The sequence below is a fragment of the Xiphias gladius genome, chromosome 12 (assembly GCF_016859285.1).
Source record: "Xiphias gladius isolate SHS-SW01 ecotype Sanya breed wild chromosome 12, ASM1685928v1, whole genome shotgun sequence".
Classification (NCBI taxonomy): Eukaryota; Metazoa; Chordata; class Actinopteri; order Istiophoriformes; family Xiphiidae; genus Xiphias; species Xiphias gladius.
This window is the reverse complement of record NC_053411.1, coordinates 3,136,767-3,158,869: the sequence shown is the minus strand read 5'-3', so window position 1 is coordinate 3,158,869 and position 22,103 is coordinate 3,136,767. Positions and strand designations below refer to the sequence as shown.

Genomic DNA, 22,103 nt, shown 5'->3' with positions numbered 1-22,103 from the left:
TGTTTTGATTCAGTGTGTTTCCCCTTTCCCAGAAAATGGCTGGTATTCAAGGCACGCCTGTCAAAACAGCAGCCAACCTGAGCACCTCTCAGCACAAACCAAGACATATTCCACACTAACACGCGTGCACACACACATATTTCTCTGTCAAGCAAAACAAGGTGGAGAGACTCATGAGGAACAGCTGCTCCGGATTTGATTGTGTCTTTGTGTACATTCATGTTTGTGTGTATGTGTGTGTGTGTGTCTATCTGTCTGTCTGTGTGTGTGTGTGTGTGCGTGTCTTCTTTTTGCAGTTACCATGCATTCTAGGTTGTTAAGGAGGTTCTGCAGTGTTGGAGTGATTGTTTTCTTCTCACAGGGAGTCTGTCTGCATGCAGCAAGGTCCAACTTTGACAAGTATTCCCAAACCTGGCAACCTCCCCTTGCTTTTCACAGTGTAACTCATTCCCTTTGAGTGTGCTTTCAGATTGCTCCCTGTTCCCCCAGGTGGTTGGAAGGTTAACCCAGCCTGGCAAGCATAACTACTCTCAACATCCAAAAAGTGAGGAGAGAACGACTGGCTGTTTTAGAAGCTGCTCCCAAAAGGTAAAAAGGTTGTCATTTTCAGTCTGGCAACTGTCTGGTTTGGATTCAGGAGCAGCCATTTTCTGTGACTGTTGAACTGAAGGTGCAAAGGTCATCACAATCAAAGCCAAAAGACAAAAGGCTTTACCTGACATGTCATTTTAAATTGAGTGGAATGAAGAATGTTTTCCATTTGCAACAAATGTTGACAGCTCTGTTTCCTCAAGGGGTCAAACCTCGGTGATGAGGGCTAGATACAATGTGATGTGCCAGGTCAGTATCAAAAAAAGGACCTAGTCTTTTAACTGTGTCACATGCACATTATGAACATGATAAGACTGCACTTAAATTCTAATCAAAGCACAAACACGCATAAAAGTTAAGTTTAAGGAAGTATTTTTGATTTCCTTCTCTCTCCATTTAGTCAACAAAATAAGTCAATAAAATCGCCCTGTGCTAATATTGGATTAGGCGTCAGTGACTAGTATAATGCATTTTTCTACTAAAAGTAGTTAGTAAAAAGTAGCCACAAAAAGCGTTAATGAAAGTTAACCAAGAGACACATTCATAGGCTATATGAACAGCGGGTCTAGTCTTGTCTGTGATACCAGGTGTTTGTGGATGTGGTTCACCTGAATATTCAAGCTCTGTAGAAGCAGCAATGGTTGCTGCTGCACGCCAGTCTAGGCTGCATGGGGCTGTACTGCATTCTGGACCTGGAGCTAAATGAGTCATCTTAGGATTTGTTTTAGGTAGAATCTTTGTGCAATTTTACATTTTCTGCAGAGTAATACCCAAGGACAAAAGAATGACAACGAGAGCAACTCATGGATTTAATCTTGCATATATACGCCACCATGGTACCGTTTTTCTGCAGGCACTATATTATATGTCAGTTTGTTGCATGTATGCATGTGTCTCACCACTGGGCTTCAGGAAAAGTGTTAAAACACACTGAATGCTGCAATTTCCCCCAAAAGTTGAGCCGCTTCAGAGTCGTAAGACTGGAATGTGGTTGAGGACTGGAGGGATTCCTCTGGATCCCAGGCCTCCTGCTGGCTGTGTTACAACAGGCTGCAGTGTATCAGCTCCACCATCAAGCACACCGCGCTGTTTTCCCAACACATCCAGTAGCGAGCACGATCACTCACTAACGTGTGTGTTTTTAAGTCTGGCTCGTGCCTGTTTTCCATTTGGGACGGACACGATCCAGTAATACCAATTACTGGGGAAGAAGAAATGCCCCCTACACTTCCATTTTGTTGTGATATACTAATATGCTCTGGAAAGGAGGTATAAATATGTAGGTGTTGCTCTCTGATTCTCCTCCCTGAGGGGAAAACATGACATTGAAATGTACATTTTTTTGCAGCTGGCTTTATTTGCAGAATGTGCATTTGCATCTGTCCATACATACAGTATGTATATTTTTTTGAGTATGTATGTGCATGTAAGTATTGATACAATGTCCAGATGTTCCACATTAAGTTAGTGCCATAACATCCCACAAGCTACAGATAAATACTTTTGTGAGGCTTAGAAACCAAACCCAGCCCAGAGAGATGAAGGAAAATCAATCTTAACTGGGCTTCAAATCACTGGATAGCAGTGTAAACAGTATTATTTCACACGCACACACCCAGTCACACTGCAGGCTCACCTTTCTTAACGAGAAGTATATGAGGAATGCTGACGTCAAGGTATTATAAATCTCAAGTCACAGTGCGTCACAGTTGAGAAGTGAGCCAGCTCTAACGTCCAGGGCTGGAAGTTCCATCATCATTATCATCATCATCCTAAGCCGAGTGAATTGTGTGTCTATGTGTGTGTGTCTCTGCAGGAAGGCATGAGTGTGACTGCTCATGACTGCAGCCATGCCTATATGTCCATATGGACATGCATAAAGTATTATGTGTGCATGTAAAACTATTATTATGTGTGTGTGTGTGTGTGTGTGTGTGTGTGTGTGTGTGTGTGTGTGTGTGTGTGTGTGTGTGTGTGTGTGTGTGTGTGTGTGTATGTATGCATTGCAGTATAACAACTGTCTGAGGTGCAACAATGTCAAATGCTAACTTGCTCTTAGAGCGCTTTTATTTTGAAAGTGAAGGCCATTTTATGATGTTTTATTACTGAAAAAACATAAAACACTTGGTAAACATAACACAGACAAAACTATCTAAACTCAAGGTCTTCTTACTAGAGCTTTAATCACATTGTCATCAGGTCACATGACAAATGAGCCAACTCCATTCATTGATGTTCTTGAGATGAGATTGATAGCTCCAGAAATAGCTAGTTAGTGAACCTTATTTTGTCAAACTGCTATTTCTAAGATCAAGAATGACCTTTCATGCTTAACCTGACAAACAGACCACTGGGATATCGAAACAGCACTGCAGTGCTAGAAACAATGTTAGATCCAACTGTTTACATTGAGGCACTATTTATCCACTTTAATATTTCATATTCTATTGTTTTAGCTTCTTCTTTTTTAATCTTTGAGAGTTTGCAGGCCATGCATTTCATTGCCAGCAATGACTGCCTTGCCTATAACGGTTGTGCATTTGACATAAAAAAAAACCTTGAACTTTTAAGCTAATATGCAACTGATAAAATTAAAAGTAGTAAATATTGTATAAGGTCCAACAGTTCACACTGCAAGTCATGACAAAAAACACCCAATGATGTCCAAGGAACTCCCTCTAGACCTCCCTGATAAAATCATGGCAAAGCATAGATCAGGGCCAGGGTTTACAACCATTTCTAAAGCTTTCAGTGTTCCCAGGAGCACAGTGGCCTCAATAATTTTGAAATGGAAGAAGTTAGGAACCACCAGGGCTCTTCCTAGAGTTGGCTGTCCAGCAAAATTGAGTAGGTGGGCCAGAAGAGCCTTAGTCAGGGAGGTGACCAAGAACCCAACGGTAACTATAACAGAGCTTCAGAAGTCCTCTGCAGAGACTGGAGAACCTGGCAGGCCCATGATCATCTCAGCAGTACTCAATCAGACCTTTATGGCAGAGTGGCTAGACGTAGGCCACTTTAAGTAAAAGGTATTTGACATCCTGCTTGGAGTTTGCTAAATTTGGGATTTAAAGGACTCGGAGAGCATTAGGAAAAAGATCCACTTGTCCGATGAAACAAAAGTTAAACCCTTTGGGCAGAAATCCAAACACAATGTCTGGCGAACACCAGGCACTGCTCATTATCTCACGTGCACTCATCACACATCATGTTTAGAGTTGGCTGCTCTGCTCCACGTTGATAGTGTCTGGTTGATGGCGTAGAAAGTATTGTTGCAGTTGAGTTCCGCTTTTCTTGAAACCTTTGCATGTGCATAACGTAAAATGTCCGGGTGCTAGTGATGCACGGGTTGAGCCATAACCCAAGGCTCCTGCAGATTGACCTGCCCAACTCATGGGTCGACCCGCCCAAAGTGCAGGCAGGTTTGGGTAAATTTACTCGAAAATGTCAGGTATTCAGGCAGGTTGGGTCAAAAAGTGACAAAGCAGCATTCCAACTACGTTATAAATAGATCACAGAAATACTGTTTGCAATAGGCTAGATGTGATCATTATCTGATTATTATATATCAGATGTGTTGACATGGGCCTACATGTTTGCAGCTATGAACAAGAGTTAGTCAGTCCTCTCTTTGATGCACGTGCAAGCCACTTGCTTTTCCTTCTAGAGAGTATCTTTCTCCCTCTCTCTCCTCACTGCTCTCTGAGCGGTTTGACACTGCAAATTTGACAGTTGACACTGCACTACCTTGGCTCCTCAGCAATACACCCACGAAGTTTGAAGTTGATCGGATGAGCAGTTGTCGAGAAAATTGAAATAAAGTTGGAGAGACAGAAAGAGATTCCTCCATTTATAGTTAGATTTGCAAAACAATCTACAAACATGTTTTCAATTTTTCATTATGGGTTATTGAGCGTTGATTGATGGGGGAAAAGACCAATTTTATCCATTTAAAATTAAACCTAAAACACAATAAAGTTGAAAGGGGTCTATTTTCTGAATGACGATGCTTCAGTACTAACAGCTTATGCACTACTTCTAGACTGCATTTACACCAGAGTTTGTGCATTTTTGAACATCAGGAACACAATCTGATTACCAAGAAAAGTTGTACTGCTATTCCATGCAAAATCTTTTTAGTATCAAATACTCTCCACAAGCAACAAGCTGCTACAAACTAGCAGCGTAGGGTTAGAAGAAAAGTTGAAGTTGATTCTGTTGCAGGAATCGTTTTAGATGTTTCTGTGGATGTGTTGATACTTTTTTTACATCATGAAAACGTGTCAGCATTATAATCTGTTGTACCTAAAATGAATCCTGTTGGTCCTGTTCTTAAATTTTTAAAGGAAGCATCCGTGCATTGCTGATGTCTGAGTTTTGGTGTCAAGACGTTTTTCTCTGAGAAAGACAGGGTGTTGCATAATTTGATACGTCTGTCTCTGTCAGAGCACAGCAGCATATATGGAACCTTGGCCCTGATCCAAACTGAACAAGAAGCAGGCAGACCAGTGAGGGAAATTAGGTCAAGAATGGAACCAGGTCTTTTTTCAGTAAGCGAGTTCCCCAAAAACATACAGCAGTTCGGGCTATACTGTATGTCTGTGTTTAATCATACTGTTAACTTTAAAAACTTTCTCACTTCCATGTCTCTCTCTGCCCTAGTGATCTCAGATATGTGTATATGTGTATGCATTGTTGCTGGTTTGTAAGGCATCTGAAAGGAAAATGGTTTGCTACTGCTGGGTAGGTTACTGACAGCTTCTAAATTGAAGATCTGCTGCTTTTCTCTGTGTTATATCATTGTATTAACTGTATAACTTATCATTTCTATAATTTTTTTAAATAAAATTGTCTTAGGTACGTGCCACAATGATCACAGAACAGATGGAAGCAATGTCGACAAAGTTGTTTTTGTCCATGAGATCCAGTTCCTGCTGGAAATGTTGACTTGTACCAGTAAATTGGGAAATGTAACTGTAGCCATGGCTTAAATCAGCCAAAACAAAGAGTTTTACACCCCATTTGTTTGGTTTACTCTTCACTGAGTTCCTTGACTTTGTAGTTGACATGTTTTCTATCTATTCAAGACATCAGGCCCCTCTTAGGTCATCCATAGTCGGCATATAACCAGCTATGGATCTCTGATTATATACTCTATGGTACTGTGACATTTATAGGAAATAAAAGCCTAAAAGTGCTCTGACCTGCATGTCAACACCTCATTGAGAAATAAACAAACTCCATCTGCTGATGAAGATTGATACAGTTAGTAAGGTTAAAAGCTGTTTTGTTAAACTACTTTTTTCAAGGTCAAGAATTAAGTTTCCTGCTCACAAATATTATTTTCTGTTCATTCCTTTTTGCCATTGCACTTCTATTGTGTTTCGAAAAGACTGAACGTGTGGTTTACCATGCATTGTGAAATCACTGCTGATCTTTTTACCATCATAAAAGCTTTCTGTTTGGTTGGTTGTATCAATAACTGTAGTTTGTCACAGATTAAAGGTGATATATACAATAGGAGACACAAGTATGCAATACTCCAATACTCTTATTGGAGTCATGCATCAAGACCTGGTTAAACCAGCTTTTAAAATGGTCATCAATTCATTTAAATTGAGCTGCCACGATCATTGGATTCACTGGCCGGGGCAAAGTAAATCTGTGCAAAATCTTTTACGTCGAGTTTAACTTTGGTGAACTTTTAAACGCAAACTTGCACTGTTTACCGATAGCAAGCTGTCTTGACAGTGCTAACCGCTCTGGGAACGGACAGATGAAAAGTCCAAAATGGAGGAAGCTATCATAGTTTATTAGCTGTGTTGCTCCATCTAGTTTTATTTGTACCCTCCTCTGTCCGAATACATGGTTTGTACAGGTATGAGACAGGAATAAATGGTACTAATACATCTTTTGAATAAAAATATAAGAAGCTAGAAGAACTATTTTGAATGATTAGTGCTGTTCCCAGCTTGCTAGCGTGGCAATGGTTAGCTTGCCAGCTACAGTAGTTCACCGACTAGCTTTGCAGTGTAGTCTCTACATCACCAAGCCTGACAAATTTTGCGCAGAAGCATTTGTGCTACTTTTTGGTATGAGCAGACAACCCAACATCAAGAAATGTTATAATATGTGACAGACCTACAAGCTGTCCACCGGTAATCACTAGGTGACACTGGGGGGGCCCTACACTGAAACAATTACCTGATCAAACAGGGAATAGAGATGTGAGGAGAGATGACTGTCAGCCCGCTGAAAAAAGGAAAATGTTCTTTTTCCATCCCTTTTCGTCTGCCATTGGTCATTTTGCCTGCCTTTTCGAACAGACTATTTACAAATGGTATCACGTTACTTCTGTTTATTTACTTCAATTGTTTGCTGTCGTTCATTTCCTGTTTGAAATGTGTCACTTCACTGACCACACTGTCCCCGCACAGCTGGGGGTGGTGCTAAGAGTGAGTGTGTAGAGGTCAAGCGCAGATGTCGGAAGTGTGCGTGTTTGAGCTCAAAGTGCACTACATGGCTGTCAAAGGTCACTGGCTCCAGTCTTCATTTACCCACTGGGATTTTTTCTAGTTTTTACGACAGAGAAAGTATCCCTTTGCCTCCTAATAGACCACAAAATTGCTCTTAACCCCTGTGTGACTCGCTTTAAAAACACAAAGACACAAGGCTTAGCCCCAGCCTTTACGCTTCAACTACTCCTGCTTCAAAGTAGTGCCACATGTCAAACTACCCCAGTAAATAGTCTAACCCAGACTTTAATTTCTGTCAAAAGTCCTCCTTACATAACCTTATACCCATTCAAAGTAGCTTTAAGTCCGTAATTCTCCCTCACGTAACCTTAACCTTCCACACACCCTATCTAATTTGCAAAAATCCTTTCACTCCTGCTCAAAACTGCCCCGAGCCTCAAAATATTCACTCAAACTCTAAACCTTTGCCTAAAATATTCCCTCTAACTGTAAACTCCACCTTAACATCACCCCCAACCGCCAACTAACATGTCAAAGTAGTCTTCAACCCTTCAAAAACAACTCTAAATTTCCCCCTCCCTCCTCAAAAACAGCAGAACTACCTTTAACTTCTATCTACACACTTCAAGTGACCTTTGACCCCAGGTCCCCCCCTCAAAAATATTTATCTTTCAGCACCTGACTGAAAAGAACTCTCCGTGCTGAAGTCCCCCCTCAGAGTAAATCCTGGTTGGTAGCTGACCTGCTGGAACAAATCATTTTATAGCTTGTTGTATTTCACCTGAGCTAATGGTGAAACCGACAGTAGGAAGAGATGATGGAAGTGTCTCATCTTCAGGCAGCAGAGGGGGCTTTACTCTTTGGAGCCATGAATGTGTGTGTGTATTTGTGTGTGTGCGTCCAAGTAATCTAGGGTTTACATAGAGAAGGCTGTTATTAATCAGTACACAGGAAATTTAAACAAGCCTCCCTCATTAGCGCACTGATTGACCTTCTGTTCACCCCGACGGAGTCACATTGTGTTTGTGTGTACGTGCAATCAGACCATTCTTACCCCATTTCTGCCTGTACATGAAAGACAGATTCCTGACTGATGATAGGCCAAATGGGCCATAATGTGGCCTTTTGTCTTGATATCTTACTGACTATTTGTTTGTTCAGTCATGAGCTACTGTTGCTCATGCTAACTACGAAAATCAACTGCGATGCCGGTCCTCAGGAGAGTAATTCAGCCATGCAAGGCTTAAAGGCCCTAAAAACATACTTTCTTCATCAGCCTCTTACTATGAGTGATCAGGTCCTTCATGCTGTCAATATTAGAAGACTTTTGGTTTCACATGAGAGATTTCTGTTTGTGTTTTTATCTATGCTCTTAGCAGTGGTTTGAAATGGGTGGGGCTCAGTTGGGAAAAGATGATGTCACATACTTGTGTAAACCAATCAAGATGTAGTACAGGGTCAGAGAGAGACCAATCCCCCTGAACATCAGGAGATGTAAGGGAATGGGGAAAAGCTAGTGTTGTTTATCCTGGTCTTAAGCAATGATAGTGTATTTAGTCACTTGAGTGCATTTTCAATTCAACTTGCTACCAAAAATATTTTGGTCTTAGTTAGCCTGATGACTAGAGTGGGTCAGTCAGTGTCTCACTTTTTATACTTGGCATGGCCACTTCTACCGCAGTTGGGGTGGTCAACAATGAAATATACCTCAGTCTGTCCACTTTCATCCCCACAGAATTTGGCTTAGCTGAACTTTCAACTCCAAGGAGATGCATGCAAGCGAGTTTTTAGCAGAGAAAGGTTTTTTTCCCCCCACACAGTATGTTTATTGTTGGATAAATCTCAATTTTAACATAATAAACCAACAAGAATCGATCATGTACAACACAAAAGAGTAAATTAAAGTGCATTCTCTCTTTAATTTTGATTGTTGCTTATTTGGTCATGAATATTTAATATAACAAATAAATACTTGATTTGAAACCAAGTGTTCAGAGGCTTTAATTAATGATTAATACTATCATTTTTTGACCTTTATCAGACAGTTGACAGTGAAGACACAGACAGGAAGCAAGGGGGAAGAGAGGGTTATGACATGCAACAAAGGTCTCTGGCTGGAATGGAACTAGGGACAGCAGTTATGTACTATACATTGTAACCATTCAGCTACAGGGTTGCACCCTTCAGGGACTTTAAGGAACAGTCTACCATTTTAGATAAAATGTTTTCCACAACAACCATGGTCAGATGTGAGTTTTTGTCGGCAGATAACATACAGTTTTTTTTGCAGTGGACTCGCAGCACATACCCTTATCATTTGCTCAACTGACTCTGGCTAGAGACGCCTCCTTAGCTTCCGCTGTAAACATGATGGCAGCCTGTCACCGTGGTAGCTGGCAGCAGCCCCCTTCTGCATAAATGCACTTGAGCGTGTAAAAATTTTTATTTTGTTTGTTTTACAACTGTGACATACATTATGAACATTTTACATTACGTACTGGAAAAGATTTTTTTTTACCCTACAAATTTTTACTCTAATTCAAATTCCTATTTTTTCTTGCACATCCTCAAGAGTCTGCCTCTCTCCATATTGTGACAAATAAAATTCAGTTCATGATGGTTTAGCTTTTTCAGCTTGCTTGCCCTTTGACCATAGCAACAACAGAAACCACACAAGGAAAACAATGCAGGAGCTAATTTCAGTGGTATCTGAATTTTCTTCTTCACCTGGAATAAAAAAACATATCAGATAGCATCATCATCTCTGAAGTTTGATAATCCTCTCTGGGCCGTTAACCATTGTTTACAACATCATAATGGAAACTATCCCTCTACTTTAGCATATGACCCACTCTATTAAGCATACTTTGATAAGATTAGTGTAGGATGATAGCAGCACCTTATAGAGGGCATTTTGTTGTAGTCGTAGCTGTGGAGTGGCAGTAACTGCACACTGTCTTAAACACAGTGCTTAAACACAGATTTTCTATACAGCTTCCCCAGTTTCTCTTCTATAGTCACAAAAACCCTAAAGTATTCTTTGTTTCATGTCCTTGATATGAGTGTGGTCACTATGAGTCAGTATCCTCTGCCCCGATGTCGTTATGACAGGCACTTTGTCCACTTGCTCATACATTTTTAATGGAGCTAACCCAAATACACATGCAAACACACACAATAATAATGAAGCAGTCGTTACAAACGGGAGCAGATGTGTTAAGTCCTTTAACTACACACACACACACACACACACACACACACACACACACACACACACACACACACACACACACACACACACACACACACACACACACACACCATGACTTCTGAAAGGCCAGATGGTTCAGTGAGGGATGACTGGAAAGACGGGTGGACGAAGGAGGATGAGATCAGAGGTGGGTGTGGCTCCTGAAAAAAAAAACTCCTATTATGTGTATATATAAAGTTTATATGAAATACAGTTCACCTTGTAATGTACAGAAGTAAGCTTAGTATCGGAAATTCAGTGAGATTCCAGGCTGGGTAAAACAGCCTGCAGATATATCCTGCATCTGCTAATATAATATGGAGCTCTGCTAAGGAAGTCTGAAGTAAAGGGAGTTGATTCATTAAAGCAAGACTGTCGTTTTTAAAGGAAGAAATAACACAATCCTCCTCTAAAAAATGGACATTTTTAGTCATAGGCAATGTAATACACTCTTTATCAGTTCAATACACTCAGAGTTTCTACAGCTACAGCCTTATATGGTCTGGTATGACCAGTAGCTTATGGTGGCTAATTTTAACTAATGTTATCTTTGTTGTGTAACTGCCATCACCGAGTCAGTACGCTCACTTCATGACTCTTCTCTATCTGTGCTACTGTTACACTAGCATGTCACAGAGCAAATCCATTCGGCCGGACCCGCAAACATATAGGCTAATCAGCTCTCCTGTGTGGAATAAGTACGACCTTGCCTTCCTGAGTTCAACGGTTCATACATCAGTTAATTATTTTATTTTCTGTTTTACAAAGGTGAGACGGAAAAGCAAGCGGCTTGCGTGTGAATCAAAGAGAGGACTGACTGTGACTCTCGTTCATCGCTGGAATCATGTAGGCCAATGTCAACACATCTGATATATAATAATCAGATAATCACCACATCAAACCTCCAGATGGGTTTCAAAAGCAGACATGACAGTATGATACACTTTATAGTCCCGTAATGACAGCCAGGGTATAAGAGGACATGCACCATCTGGTGCCTGCGTGCGTGTGTGGGTGTGTGAGAGTGAGAGTGAGTGTGAGAGAGTGAGAGAGAGAGAAAAAGAAAGAAAGAGTGAGAGTGAGAGAGAGTGAGAGAGAGAAAAAGTGAAAGAAAAAGAGAGAGAGAGAAAGAGAGAGAAAGAAAATGAGAGTGAGAGAGAGAGTGAGAGTGAGAAAGTAAAAAAAACCCACATCATCGTCACATCATCACCAAACAAAGAACTGTCGCCCAAAAGAAAATTTCCGTCAGAAATTAACAATCAGCCCCCCCCCCACTGCCAAAATGTGCCTGAAGTCCTGCACGTTGTCCATCATTATATAATAAGCGTTCCACGCGAGAGAAAGAGAAAGAGAGTGAAAGTGAGTGAGAGAGAGAGAAAGATAGGGGAAGAGAAGAAAAGAAGGTGGACTACTAGTCACAGTCTGGTCTATTGTACATAACGTCTCTCTAAGTTATTTAGAGCTTCGTCGGAACGCTGCTTTGTCACTTTTTGCCCCGACCTGCCAGAACCCTTGATATATTCTAGTCCGCTTACCTGAACCCACCCGACCCACCGGTTGAGCCAAGAGTTTATCAGGTTGCCTACTGATGTATTTAGAGCAGCTGACTGAAAAAAATCATGGGAAACGAAGGGAAATCCAGTGTAGCATTGTGTTTCTGTCACTTCTGGCCAAAGTGGCTGCTGTTGAGCAAAAGTTACTTTGTCTCAGTGTAAATATTTAGTTTGACCAAATTTGAAAAAAGAGAGGGGTCGCGAGAGATAAACGTACTGAAACAGGCAGTTAAACATGTCTTTTTTAAGTACAAGTAGTGGTAAGATTAAAGCTCATCAGAAATTTTTGAAACTTTGACAGAAGGACGCTTTACTTACTGACTTCACTTGAAAAGCAAATGGAAGAGTTTCCCTCTGAAGTGCAAACATTACAGAACCACTTAAAATCAGTTTCCCTTAAAAGAGTTCTCCACTGATTCAGCATTGCATTCCTATTAGATTCAAATACTCATGATGGGTAGTTAAAAAAGAAAGCTCACTTCTCTCTCACTCCACATCCCCAGATTTTTTTCATTTTCAAACTTGAAGTCTTCAGACCCAACCCACGCTTATTATACAGTATATATTTAGCAATTTATCAGACTTCACTCAGCTCCCTCAGGAGCCACAAAAGCCTTTATACAATGTTTAGCTCATATGTAATAGCACTCCCAAAGACCTGTAAGCAGGCTTTGATGTGTAAAATCGGTGGAGTTCATCTTTAAGAAAGCACCTGAATTATTATTTACTGTAATCTGTTGTCTCATCTTGTAGAGGGGCCCTGAGTTAAAGTCAAATTTGATGGCTTTTAGTTTTTCGGTATATACTGTGCTTACATTAGTAAATTAGTAAAAAAGAAACATTCCACACACAAAAGCTCTGCACTGGATCAACACGGCCTGCCTGCCTAGACAGAGGAAATGACGTCACAGGTTAAGTTTTCTGTGAATACTTGTGTGTGTGCTTGGATACATTTGCATGAGAGTTAGGTAACTGAACCCATGCGTGTTGGCCAAATGGATGCAAAATGTGTATAGCTGTAAACACCCACTGCAACAAAATATCCACTTTAACAAATGATGTAGTCCAGCATTGAACACTGAACTCTTATATTATCCTTAAAGAAGTGACAAATCTGCCAACAGGATGAGATAAATCCACTTGTTTCTTATTCTAATCAACTTTCTTTTCTGAAATAAACATTTGTTTTCCTGATAGTAAAGTGGCTTATTCAGAGAGAATTCCTTAAATATATCTCCTGAACACCACTGAAAACCCAGCAGAATTCTGTCACCCCCATTGAGGATACTTTTTTACAGTGCAGGAAGGAGGCAACTGTATTTGCCATGCACAAGGAAATCGCAGCAGTGCAATATAAAAGCCATATGCTCTGCATTGTGGTGGGTGATCCTGGGGATGGAAGTGAAATGACTTCATTTCTTTCCACTGAATCCAAGAGAAAGATGGAGGGTGGAGGAGGAGGGGGGGCAGAGAGAGCCTGGAGAGCAGAGGATGTTTCATCATCCTGTTCCAGCTTACAGTCACATGGTATTTATAGTGCCGACGGTTGCTGAAAGTCATCTGTGTGTGTGTTGTGTGTGTGTGTGTGTGTGTGTGTGTGTTTGGATTTTGATATATATGAAACTCACACAAGCTCACAAACACACATACCAAACTTTCGCCCACACACCCCAGTCAGTCGCCATGCTGACTGACAGTTCTGTTTGGCATGCGGGTAGAAAACTGAACACGAGGCTTATTCAGGTTGTAACCAACCAAAGTGCATCTGCGTGTGTGTGTGAGTGAGTGGACAACACCACACACCATTCGCTCCAACCAGCCAACCGGTATTTAGCCAAATCCCAGCTGTGTTTCCTGTCTGGGAACCAGTCACAAGAATTCAACTGAATATTTTTAATAATGCTTAATCATTCAAGTTCAACTTTAAGTTTTAATAATATTACTCATAATGATTTTAAGTTGTTATGCTACCAACTTCTGGTGACATTCCATGCCTTGCTCTTGCTGTATTGTGTAATACGGTATTGTTGCTGTATGTATGACATAATTAAGATCATAATATTTTTGCATTTTCTGATTTCATTTTCAGTAGAATTATTACCGATACCATTAATATCAACTTTAGAGGAAAAATGTGACTTCGGCTTTCATGCATTTACAATGAAGTTTGCCCATTGAAGTTTTATTTTATTTTACCCGAGCTACTCAGCATTTCTGACAAAAATACTGTGACAATTACACTTTTATCCTTTTTCTTTTTTTTTTTTAAATAAATGCTCTGACAAATAATGCAGCGATTGGTTCAATTTTGTGCTAATTATTGGGATCTCACTATCAGTATTATAATGTATAATGAATTTAAAGTAAAATATATTAATGTAATGCTGCACTTAAAGCAAACCTGCAAAACTTATTATGGGGTAATGGAAAATGGGAAAACATAGCATAACAGTAGCGCAAGTAGAGAAGAGTCTGACTCACTAATGTCAGTTACGCAGCAGTATCTTTTCTAAACTTTTTTAACAACTAACATTAGCCCTTGAAAGCTAATGGTCATACCAGACCAAGTAAGGCTGTAACGGCATAACCTGTGGGTGTATTGAATTGAGCAAGGTTACATTTTCTTGCTTATGACTTCAACTTTTCATTTTGAAAAAAAAAAAGAATGTATCATTTATTCTCTCTTGTATTAAACTTATAACGATTTTGATGTAAAAACAAGAAAAAACCAGTACTCTGCTGCCCCACTAGCAGCATGATCTAGGGATGCAGAGCTGATCTGTCCACTTCATTCTAGATGAGTACTTGCTACTACTAGACTACTAGTTTGGTATGAAATTCATGGTGCCCAGAGGATGAATCCTAATGTTTGTCATGACCCGTCGACCTTTTGTGTAGCACCAGCATCAGACTTCAAAACTTCCGAAAAATATGATAACTAGCAAAGAATATAACAACGTAAGGGACAGATTGCTGTTCCTGTTTCCAAGATGATGTCCTCATGTGAGCTTCTTGTGGCACTCACTAATACCGAGATAGAAATGAACACATTCATTCTCCAAAGAAGACAGACCCCATGACATCTCCTCTACCACCACCCTCATGACAAAGTTTAGATTTTTTACTACACTACTAGTAAGGTTTTGAGAATATCAAAATTGTGTCTTTCAACTCAACTACCGTGAAAACTATACTTTCAAACTACAACAATACGAAGGCAGTGTGTTTACTCACGAGTTAGCACTGTTGTCTCATAGCAAGAAGGACCTGGGTTCCAATTGCAGTTTCCAGGTACTCAGTTACCAGGTATTATAGGAATAGTATTTCCATTTGTGTGACCAATAAGCCCTCAGTTAGACTGTGAGTCCCTGCCTACTAATCCTAGAAGGGTCAAACACAGAGGTTAAATTTTCCCGCACAGGTCAATAAGAGTACAACTTAACCTTTTCGTAAAACATCAAGCAAGAAAGTCAATTTTCAAGGAAATCCTGAGAGTCAGTGCAACCACACTAACGTCGTCCAGAGATTTAGTCTCTTTCTCTTTCTGTACACGCTACTGCTCTCCTTTTTCTCTCTTCCAAGAAATACTGAAAAAACAAACACCAGTTTGAAGCTGAAATCTAATCTCAAACACTTTTCTGTCCAATGTAATATAAGTCATGTAAATAACTACTCAGCTACCACGCTCTACTAAAACATCAAAGAGAGCAGGAAAAGAACCCACATAAGAGCTGGGACCATGTAAGGACAAACCAGCAGTCCTTATGATTCATGTTAGGAAAAGCAACATGAATCATGTTCAGCTATGAAACACTGTCTGATCAATAGGTTAAACTCCTGTGCTTCTTCTTATTACTGAAACATCACTTAGTCTCCCTCGGTTCTACATTACAGAACAAAAACAAGCTATATAAAGGGACTGATTATACAGTTATTCAAGTAACGCAAGACATGTCTTCCTCTCACATGAAGCTTGGCTCATCTATAAGAACATACATTCTTATAGTAGAACTATTTCAGATGTTTGCATTAATGCCGCATCAGCAATAAAGCTATGGTCAGACAGACAACAGCAGTGCCTAAAAACACTCAACCTCCACTTTCATCTGAATGAGGTGCCAGCACACTAGGCTTGGCCAAAAAAAAAGCATGGTTGTCTGGCAAGCAAGTCTAACCTGGCTAAACTTTTGCCGCAAAGCAATGCACTGCCCTGCGCTGGCAAATCAAATAATGTGCCAGGGCACATTCCTGGCACATTACTTTGTAACATGAACGCTGAATTTCTAGTGTTTATCACACGGTCATCAAGACAAATGATACACGATTGCTGCAATAATAACTCTGTAAAATCCTACCTCTTAAACCTCTGTGCAGTGTTTTGCCATCTGATAAGCTTGTAAACTCATTAATCTGTTACTCAAATTGGACTTCCAGGATCTTATTTAATCATTGCACTTGAAACAACATGTCCACTCTTTCATAGCTTCTTGCATTGCTTGAACACAGGGCCATTTGCAGCCAGAAATGTCCAGTAATGTGGACGTTGTACCGTACTGTTGTGGCGAGAAAGGAGCTGAGCCTGAGAGGAAAGCTCTAAATATATGTTACAACCCTCACCTGTGGTCATGAACTTTGGGTAGACGCCAAAAGAATGAGATCATGGATAAAAGCTGCCGAAATTTCCTTCACAGCGTGGTTGGGCTTGCCCTTATCTCCAGTTGTGTCCTCAGGGCTTTGTACATTACTCCGGGATTCGGTGTATAAATGCTTCTTCTTCTACTTACTGATTTTAATAGTGGTTGGCAAACAACGTCGTGGTGCATTACCGCCTCCAACTGGAATGGAGTGTTGCTCGGGAAATAAGCATGCATAGAAAGTCATATAAATATGGGGATAACTGCACATTTTCAGATACTCTCTCCTGAACACCATCCATTGAGTTGAAATTGGTTGATCACATGAAAACTGCCACAAACAGTGGCAAAGGGGTATAAAAAAGAGAGCTTGAGAGAGAAGTTCAAACCCTTGCCTCCCACGGGCAGGTTCAGAACACACTAAAGGAATTCCATATCCTGTCTGGCCTGGCCACGCCACAGGATTCCCCAAGATGAGCTAGATGACGTGGCTGGGTGAAGCATGTGAAGCATGTATTGATGTTTGATTCGCTGTACCATTACTTCAGAGAATTCCAATGCAAAAGGAAATTATTATGGATGACATAACAGTTCACAGAGTAAGTATTAATGGCCTAACATAGAACCAGATTCCTTGCAGAATCAGTGGATAGGAAGGGTCTAAGATAACTAGATGACAAGTGACATCTCTGTCATTATGAGACAGACTGGCAGGTTACTTTCAGTAGGTGACTTCCATCCTTGGTAATGCCATTTGAACAGCCAGCACTAAGAAAACAAGCCACAAAATTGAAATGATTTTGTTATTTTCCTCCCTGGCAAGAATTGGAGGTGAAGACACACCGCCAAGGGAAACACATTTTTTCATACACACAAATTGTGCAGTAAATCCTGAGAGCTAGGCCCAGATTTACAGCCTAATGAGAGGCAAAAAGAGGAGTATTAGAGGGAAGACGATGAGGTAATGAGAAAATTCTGATGAGTTTCACATGTCAGCCTAACTAATACAGGCAGCACACGCAAGACAGAAGGAGAAGGGCACAGTGGACGATAAAGACCAGGCAGCAGCTTTTTAAAAACCACATAATCACAAGGATGCAAAATGGTATTCTAAACAACACTGGTTCTCCAGCTAACAGTAAAAGAACATGGCTAGATTGGACCAGATGAGATCATTTCAGTTTATTTCAAATGCAAATTCCTGCATTATCATCATTATTTGATGGAAATTGCAAATGACTTTGCTGATTCAAATCGTTTTGTTCAGTATAGTTCAAACATTTTTCGTCACTGACTGTAGCTCTTTTCATTTTTTCTAAGTTAAGAAATTTCTTTACAGTTTGTGTGGGCTCATCATTATGAGTGACGCATTTAACATCACGCATAGTCATTTCATTATAGTATTATAAATAGAATACAAGTTAGCATAAAATATCAATTACTGCAGTTTAACTACGTCTGTGGTTAGACAGAAAACTTTTACCACCCTCCACTGGAACTTAAGTGTGGAATTAAAGTGAATGAGGTGTTACTGCTTTTTTATTCTGCTCTTCATGACAATGGCACTCTGAGGTTCTACAAAATATCTGAAACACCATTGGAAACAAATACAATTGCCCTATGCCTGCTGGATCAGGGAAATTGGACAAGCCATTCTTTGCAAAAGGCATATTTTTGACCCTTTTTGTCTACTGTAGGCTCTGACTCTGGCTGAGAGTCAGGTGAGGCCATCTCCACAGAAGCTGGTGGGTCACGATTAGGCATAACTCTGGGGACAGGGGAAACAGGTGGTGGAATGCTTACCTCCGCCAATGATGTTGGGTCTAAGCTTGGGCTTCCAGGGTTGGGGAGAGGTGTCACGGGCACCGCCTCATCTTTCTCAACAAAACAACAATAAATAGTTCTCTTCATTTTGAATTTTAAAGGTGTGATATCACGAGGAGGAGTACAGCATGCAGATTCACACATACATACATGCCTTATGTTTTTAATCGTATCATATCAGGGTCAGAGCCAATCGGAGGAAGTGTAAGGGCAGGTATTTGCAGAATGTGGGTGGGAAAGAAAAATAATGCTACACACATGAACTCACAGAGACATACCTGCTAAATGTCAGGCACACTGGTACCACCTATAAAAATGTTAAATCGCATTTGACAGATTTTTGGTAGCATGTGCAACCATATGGTTGCACCCTTGAGCCTCGTGGATGAACTGTCCCCTTGTGTTTAAGACCCTGACACATCTTTGTGTGTGTGCAGAGGGAGAGTGAACTGGACGATCTGACTGTGTCCTGTGTGATTGAAAAGAGTGAGGCCTTGTTCAAACTCAGCTCTGCTTTCCATTCATCGTCTCGTTAGAGAAGTGAAGCTGCTATTTACTCAAGAATTCCACTGCATAGATGGTTCAGTGTGGCAGCGGGGGACACACCCACATCAACACATTCCCAATCATACAACTATATATAAATATTATATATCTAGCAACAAACAAATGGCAAACGAATACACAATCAAACATATGTTCAAAAAACCAAAGCACACATTTCAAGGCAAGGTGGGAATACCACCGCTGCCCTTAACAACAGTGGTATTCCCAGAACAGATTTTTTCCTCTTTCTCTTTTTTCCATCCCTTATTTTTTTGTTTATTTCTTTAAGGGTGTGTCACCCTAATTATCAGGGTAAATATGGCGATCGGAGCCCAGAATAGCTGACATTTGCATCAAGAGAGAGGAGGGATAAAGTGGGTTAGAATAATAACAGAATGGAAACTTAGCGTGAAATTGACTTTCAGCTTCGCCGTTAGCACACGGGCCTTGTATAAATAATGACTGGCGAGGGCCTGCCAACACCACACACACACACACACATTGACCTACAGTAACTAAGACACATACAGTTGTACACAAACACACACATATACACACTGTTGACTTGGAAAGAAATGCTAGGCCCTGCATATTAACATTAACTAAATTTACCCAAAAGCCACACATGGCAAATATGTGGAGGGAGTAGAAAGAAATACCTCTAGGGAGAGAAAGAAAGAAACAAAGGGAAAGAAACCTCAGATGGAGGACACTGTCTTTCTTCCTTCAAACACAATAGTACACTGTAGTTAAACAAGACAGAGACGTGTGTTTTTGTGTGTGTATGTAGACCGCACAAATGACTGGAAAAGCTCAGACGAGCAACCTAAAGCTCAGTACAGCCATACTGTAACTATAACATACAGAATAGAGCTGCATGTTTATAGAGTCTGTACACACTAGGAACAATACAGTCAAGTGTGTGTGTGTGTGTGTGTCTGTGTGTGTGTGTGTGTGTGTGTGTGTGTGTGTGTGTGTGTGTGCGTGTGTGTGCCAACCCAAAGTGTCCATGGGAAGTGTTATGCAGAATATACTACAATTTCCTTTGACAAGACAGACTTTCATTTTCTGTGAAATGAAAGCCAAAGATGTCATATCTGTTTCTAATGGTGACTGGAAGTTGTCCTGGCACCCAGCACGTTTCTGGGTCTCATTCACTCATTCACATGTGCGCATATGCACCCAAAAAAAAGACTGAGGTCACGAGAAGACTTTTGACAATCACACACACAAGTTTCTTATTTACACCTGTGGCCCACTGGGACCAACTGCACTTTCATCACGATTTGCTGCATTTCCACATGGTCTGCAGTGAGTAAAGAGTTAAAGCTGCAATATTCATCTTATTTTACATTAAAAATACCTAAAAGCCAATAAGACATACTTTAATCTACTCTATCTTTAATCTACTGTGGGACCCTGAATGCTCATGCTTGAGCTCTCCAGATCATACTGGAGGAGGTGTGATTTGTACACGTTATGAGAGGAATCAAAAGTGCCTTTTGGGGCTATTGCCATGCAAATTATATTAGTGATCAAACTTAGAGACAATGGTCGGTTAATGAGAAAAGGACTTTAATCATGCACTTCCTTGACCATGGAAATTCATTCTTGACTATGGGGAACAGTATATGTAACAAAATAATCTAAACATGAAGGTCCACTTACAAGCATTTGGGGGTTTAACCACATCTCACAGTCTTCATTCAGCAAATGGGACTCTGAAAGCTATGGAGTGGACCTTTGACGTCAGATAATTTGGTAAAACTGCCTAAATGCAGAACAGGTACTTACTGTACTATGATTAGACCAATGTATTGTCCCAGTAATTACTTTTTATAAAAATCAGATATGATTCTGTCAGCTTTTTAGCTTGAGTATGAGCACATGTATAAAATGTGATAGTTATTCTGTTGCTTTACTAGTGTTTTTGTTAATTATTTCTTTATATCAAGGTTTCCATAACATTGAGCAGCTAAGGTGTGGTAGACACTTTACCTTCATCCCACACAACTGAAACTCTATATCTGATTTTTATACCTAAGCAAGAAAGGTCTCTAATTTATGTTCCACAATAAAGAGGCAAAGACGTGGCTTTTTAATTCCAGTAATAATGACTGCTATTTAAAGTTGAAAGAAAGTTTAACACTTTCAACGTATAGTCAGTAATAATCAACTGCTAAGCGAAATGCATAGTAGAATCATTAAAGCAGCGAAATGATTTTTATGGTCATTTGGGAGCAGTGGAACAATCTGTAAACTAAACACAACACCAACATTTTTTAACCTGTGTGCTGCTCCAAGTGTTAGCAACTTAAGCTTACATTTCGAGTTGTATTCGTGTCCACCTGATGAATGTTACATCAAATTTTCCCTTTCCTTCTAGCTGTGGTTTGGTCTCTGCCACCGCCTGAGAAAAAATACACATCTATCTTTAGCTGCTAAATGCTCCACTAGGTTCACCGGCTGGTTTCTAACTGTGTCTGTCTGCTGTTTGATGGTGGGCAGGTAGTGGACAGTGGCTTTATCAGAGCTTTTTGCTAAACACAGCTGCCTGTTGAGCTGGAAATGAGGCTGATGAGACGGGATGAGACTGAGCCAAAACAATAAAGCTACGGGACGGAAAACAGTAACAATGAGCTGAAAATAGCTTAAATGTAGAGCTGAGAGGAACTTCAGAGGTGACAAATTCTCCATAGCTTTGTCACTACAAGAGACCCTTTTCAATTCATACGTTTTTACTTTTCTCATTATGGGAGAATTTTACATAGATAGAATACAAAATTACGTTCATTATTTCTTTCTCAGCCCTGTTTACTGGCCTCCTGTCATACTCTACCCCGGCCTCTCTTCCTGTTTCCAGATCCACCTGCTCACCTGCCTTCCATTTCCAATCACTGGAACTTCCCCACCTATCTACACAGTCTGTGCCCGCCTGCCCTCATCACTTATGAGTGTGTCTGCGCTCGGATCCTCCCTGCCTGTGCTCCTACCTCCAGCCGTGACAATTACACATCACGGTCAATGTATTAGATAGTGGCATAAAATTAAATGCAAAAATTATATTAAAACTTGATTCGTCAGTACCCCCTTTAAGCTACTTTCACTCGGTAGAATTGTTTAACGCATTTTCCTGGATACCAATTTACATTTTACAGCAGAAAACATCAAACACCACTGCTGTTCTTGAACACAACCTGATAACTTCCTTAAGTGCATCAGCGTGCATTAT

General features: G+C 40.4%; 1 protein-coding gene across 1 annotated transcript in view; it reads right to left on the bottom strand.

The window, feature by feature from the left end:
* The window catches only part of afap1 (actin filament associated protein 1), a 90,115-nt gene extending 73,534 nt beyond the window's left edge, over positions 1-16,581 (bottom strand). Inside the window, exon 1 of the mRNA XM_040140963.1 lies at positions 16,485-16,581. Within this exon, the coding sequence (XP_039996897.1) occupies positions 16,485-16,494 (10 nt within the window). The 5' untranslated portion in view covers positions 16,495-16,581. The remainder of the gene's footprint in view (positions 1-16,484) is intronic.
* Between the last annotated feature and the right edge of the window lie 5,522 nt (positions 16,582-22,103).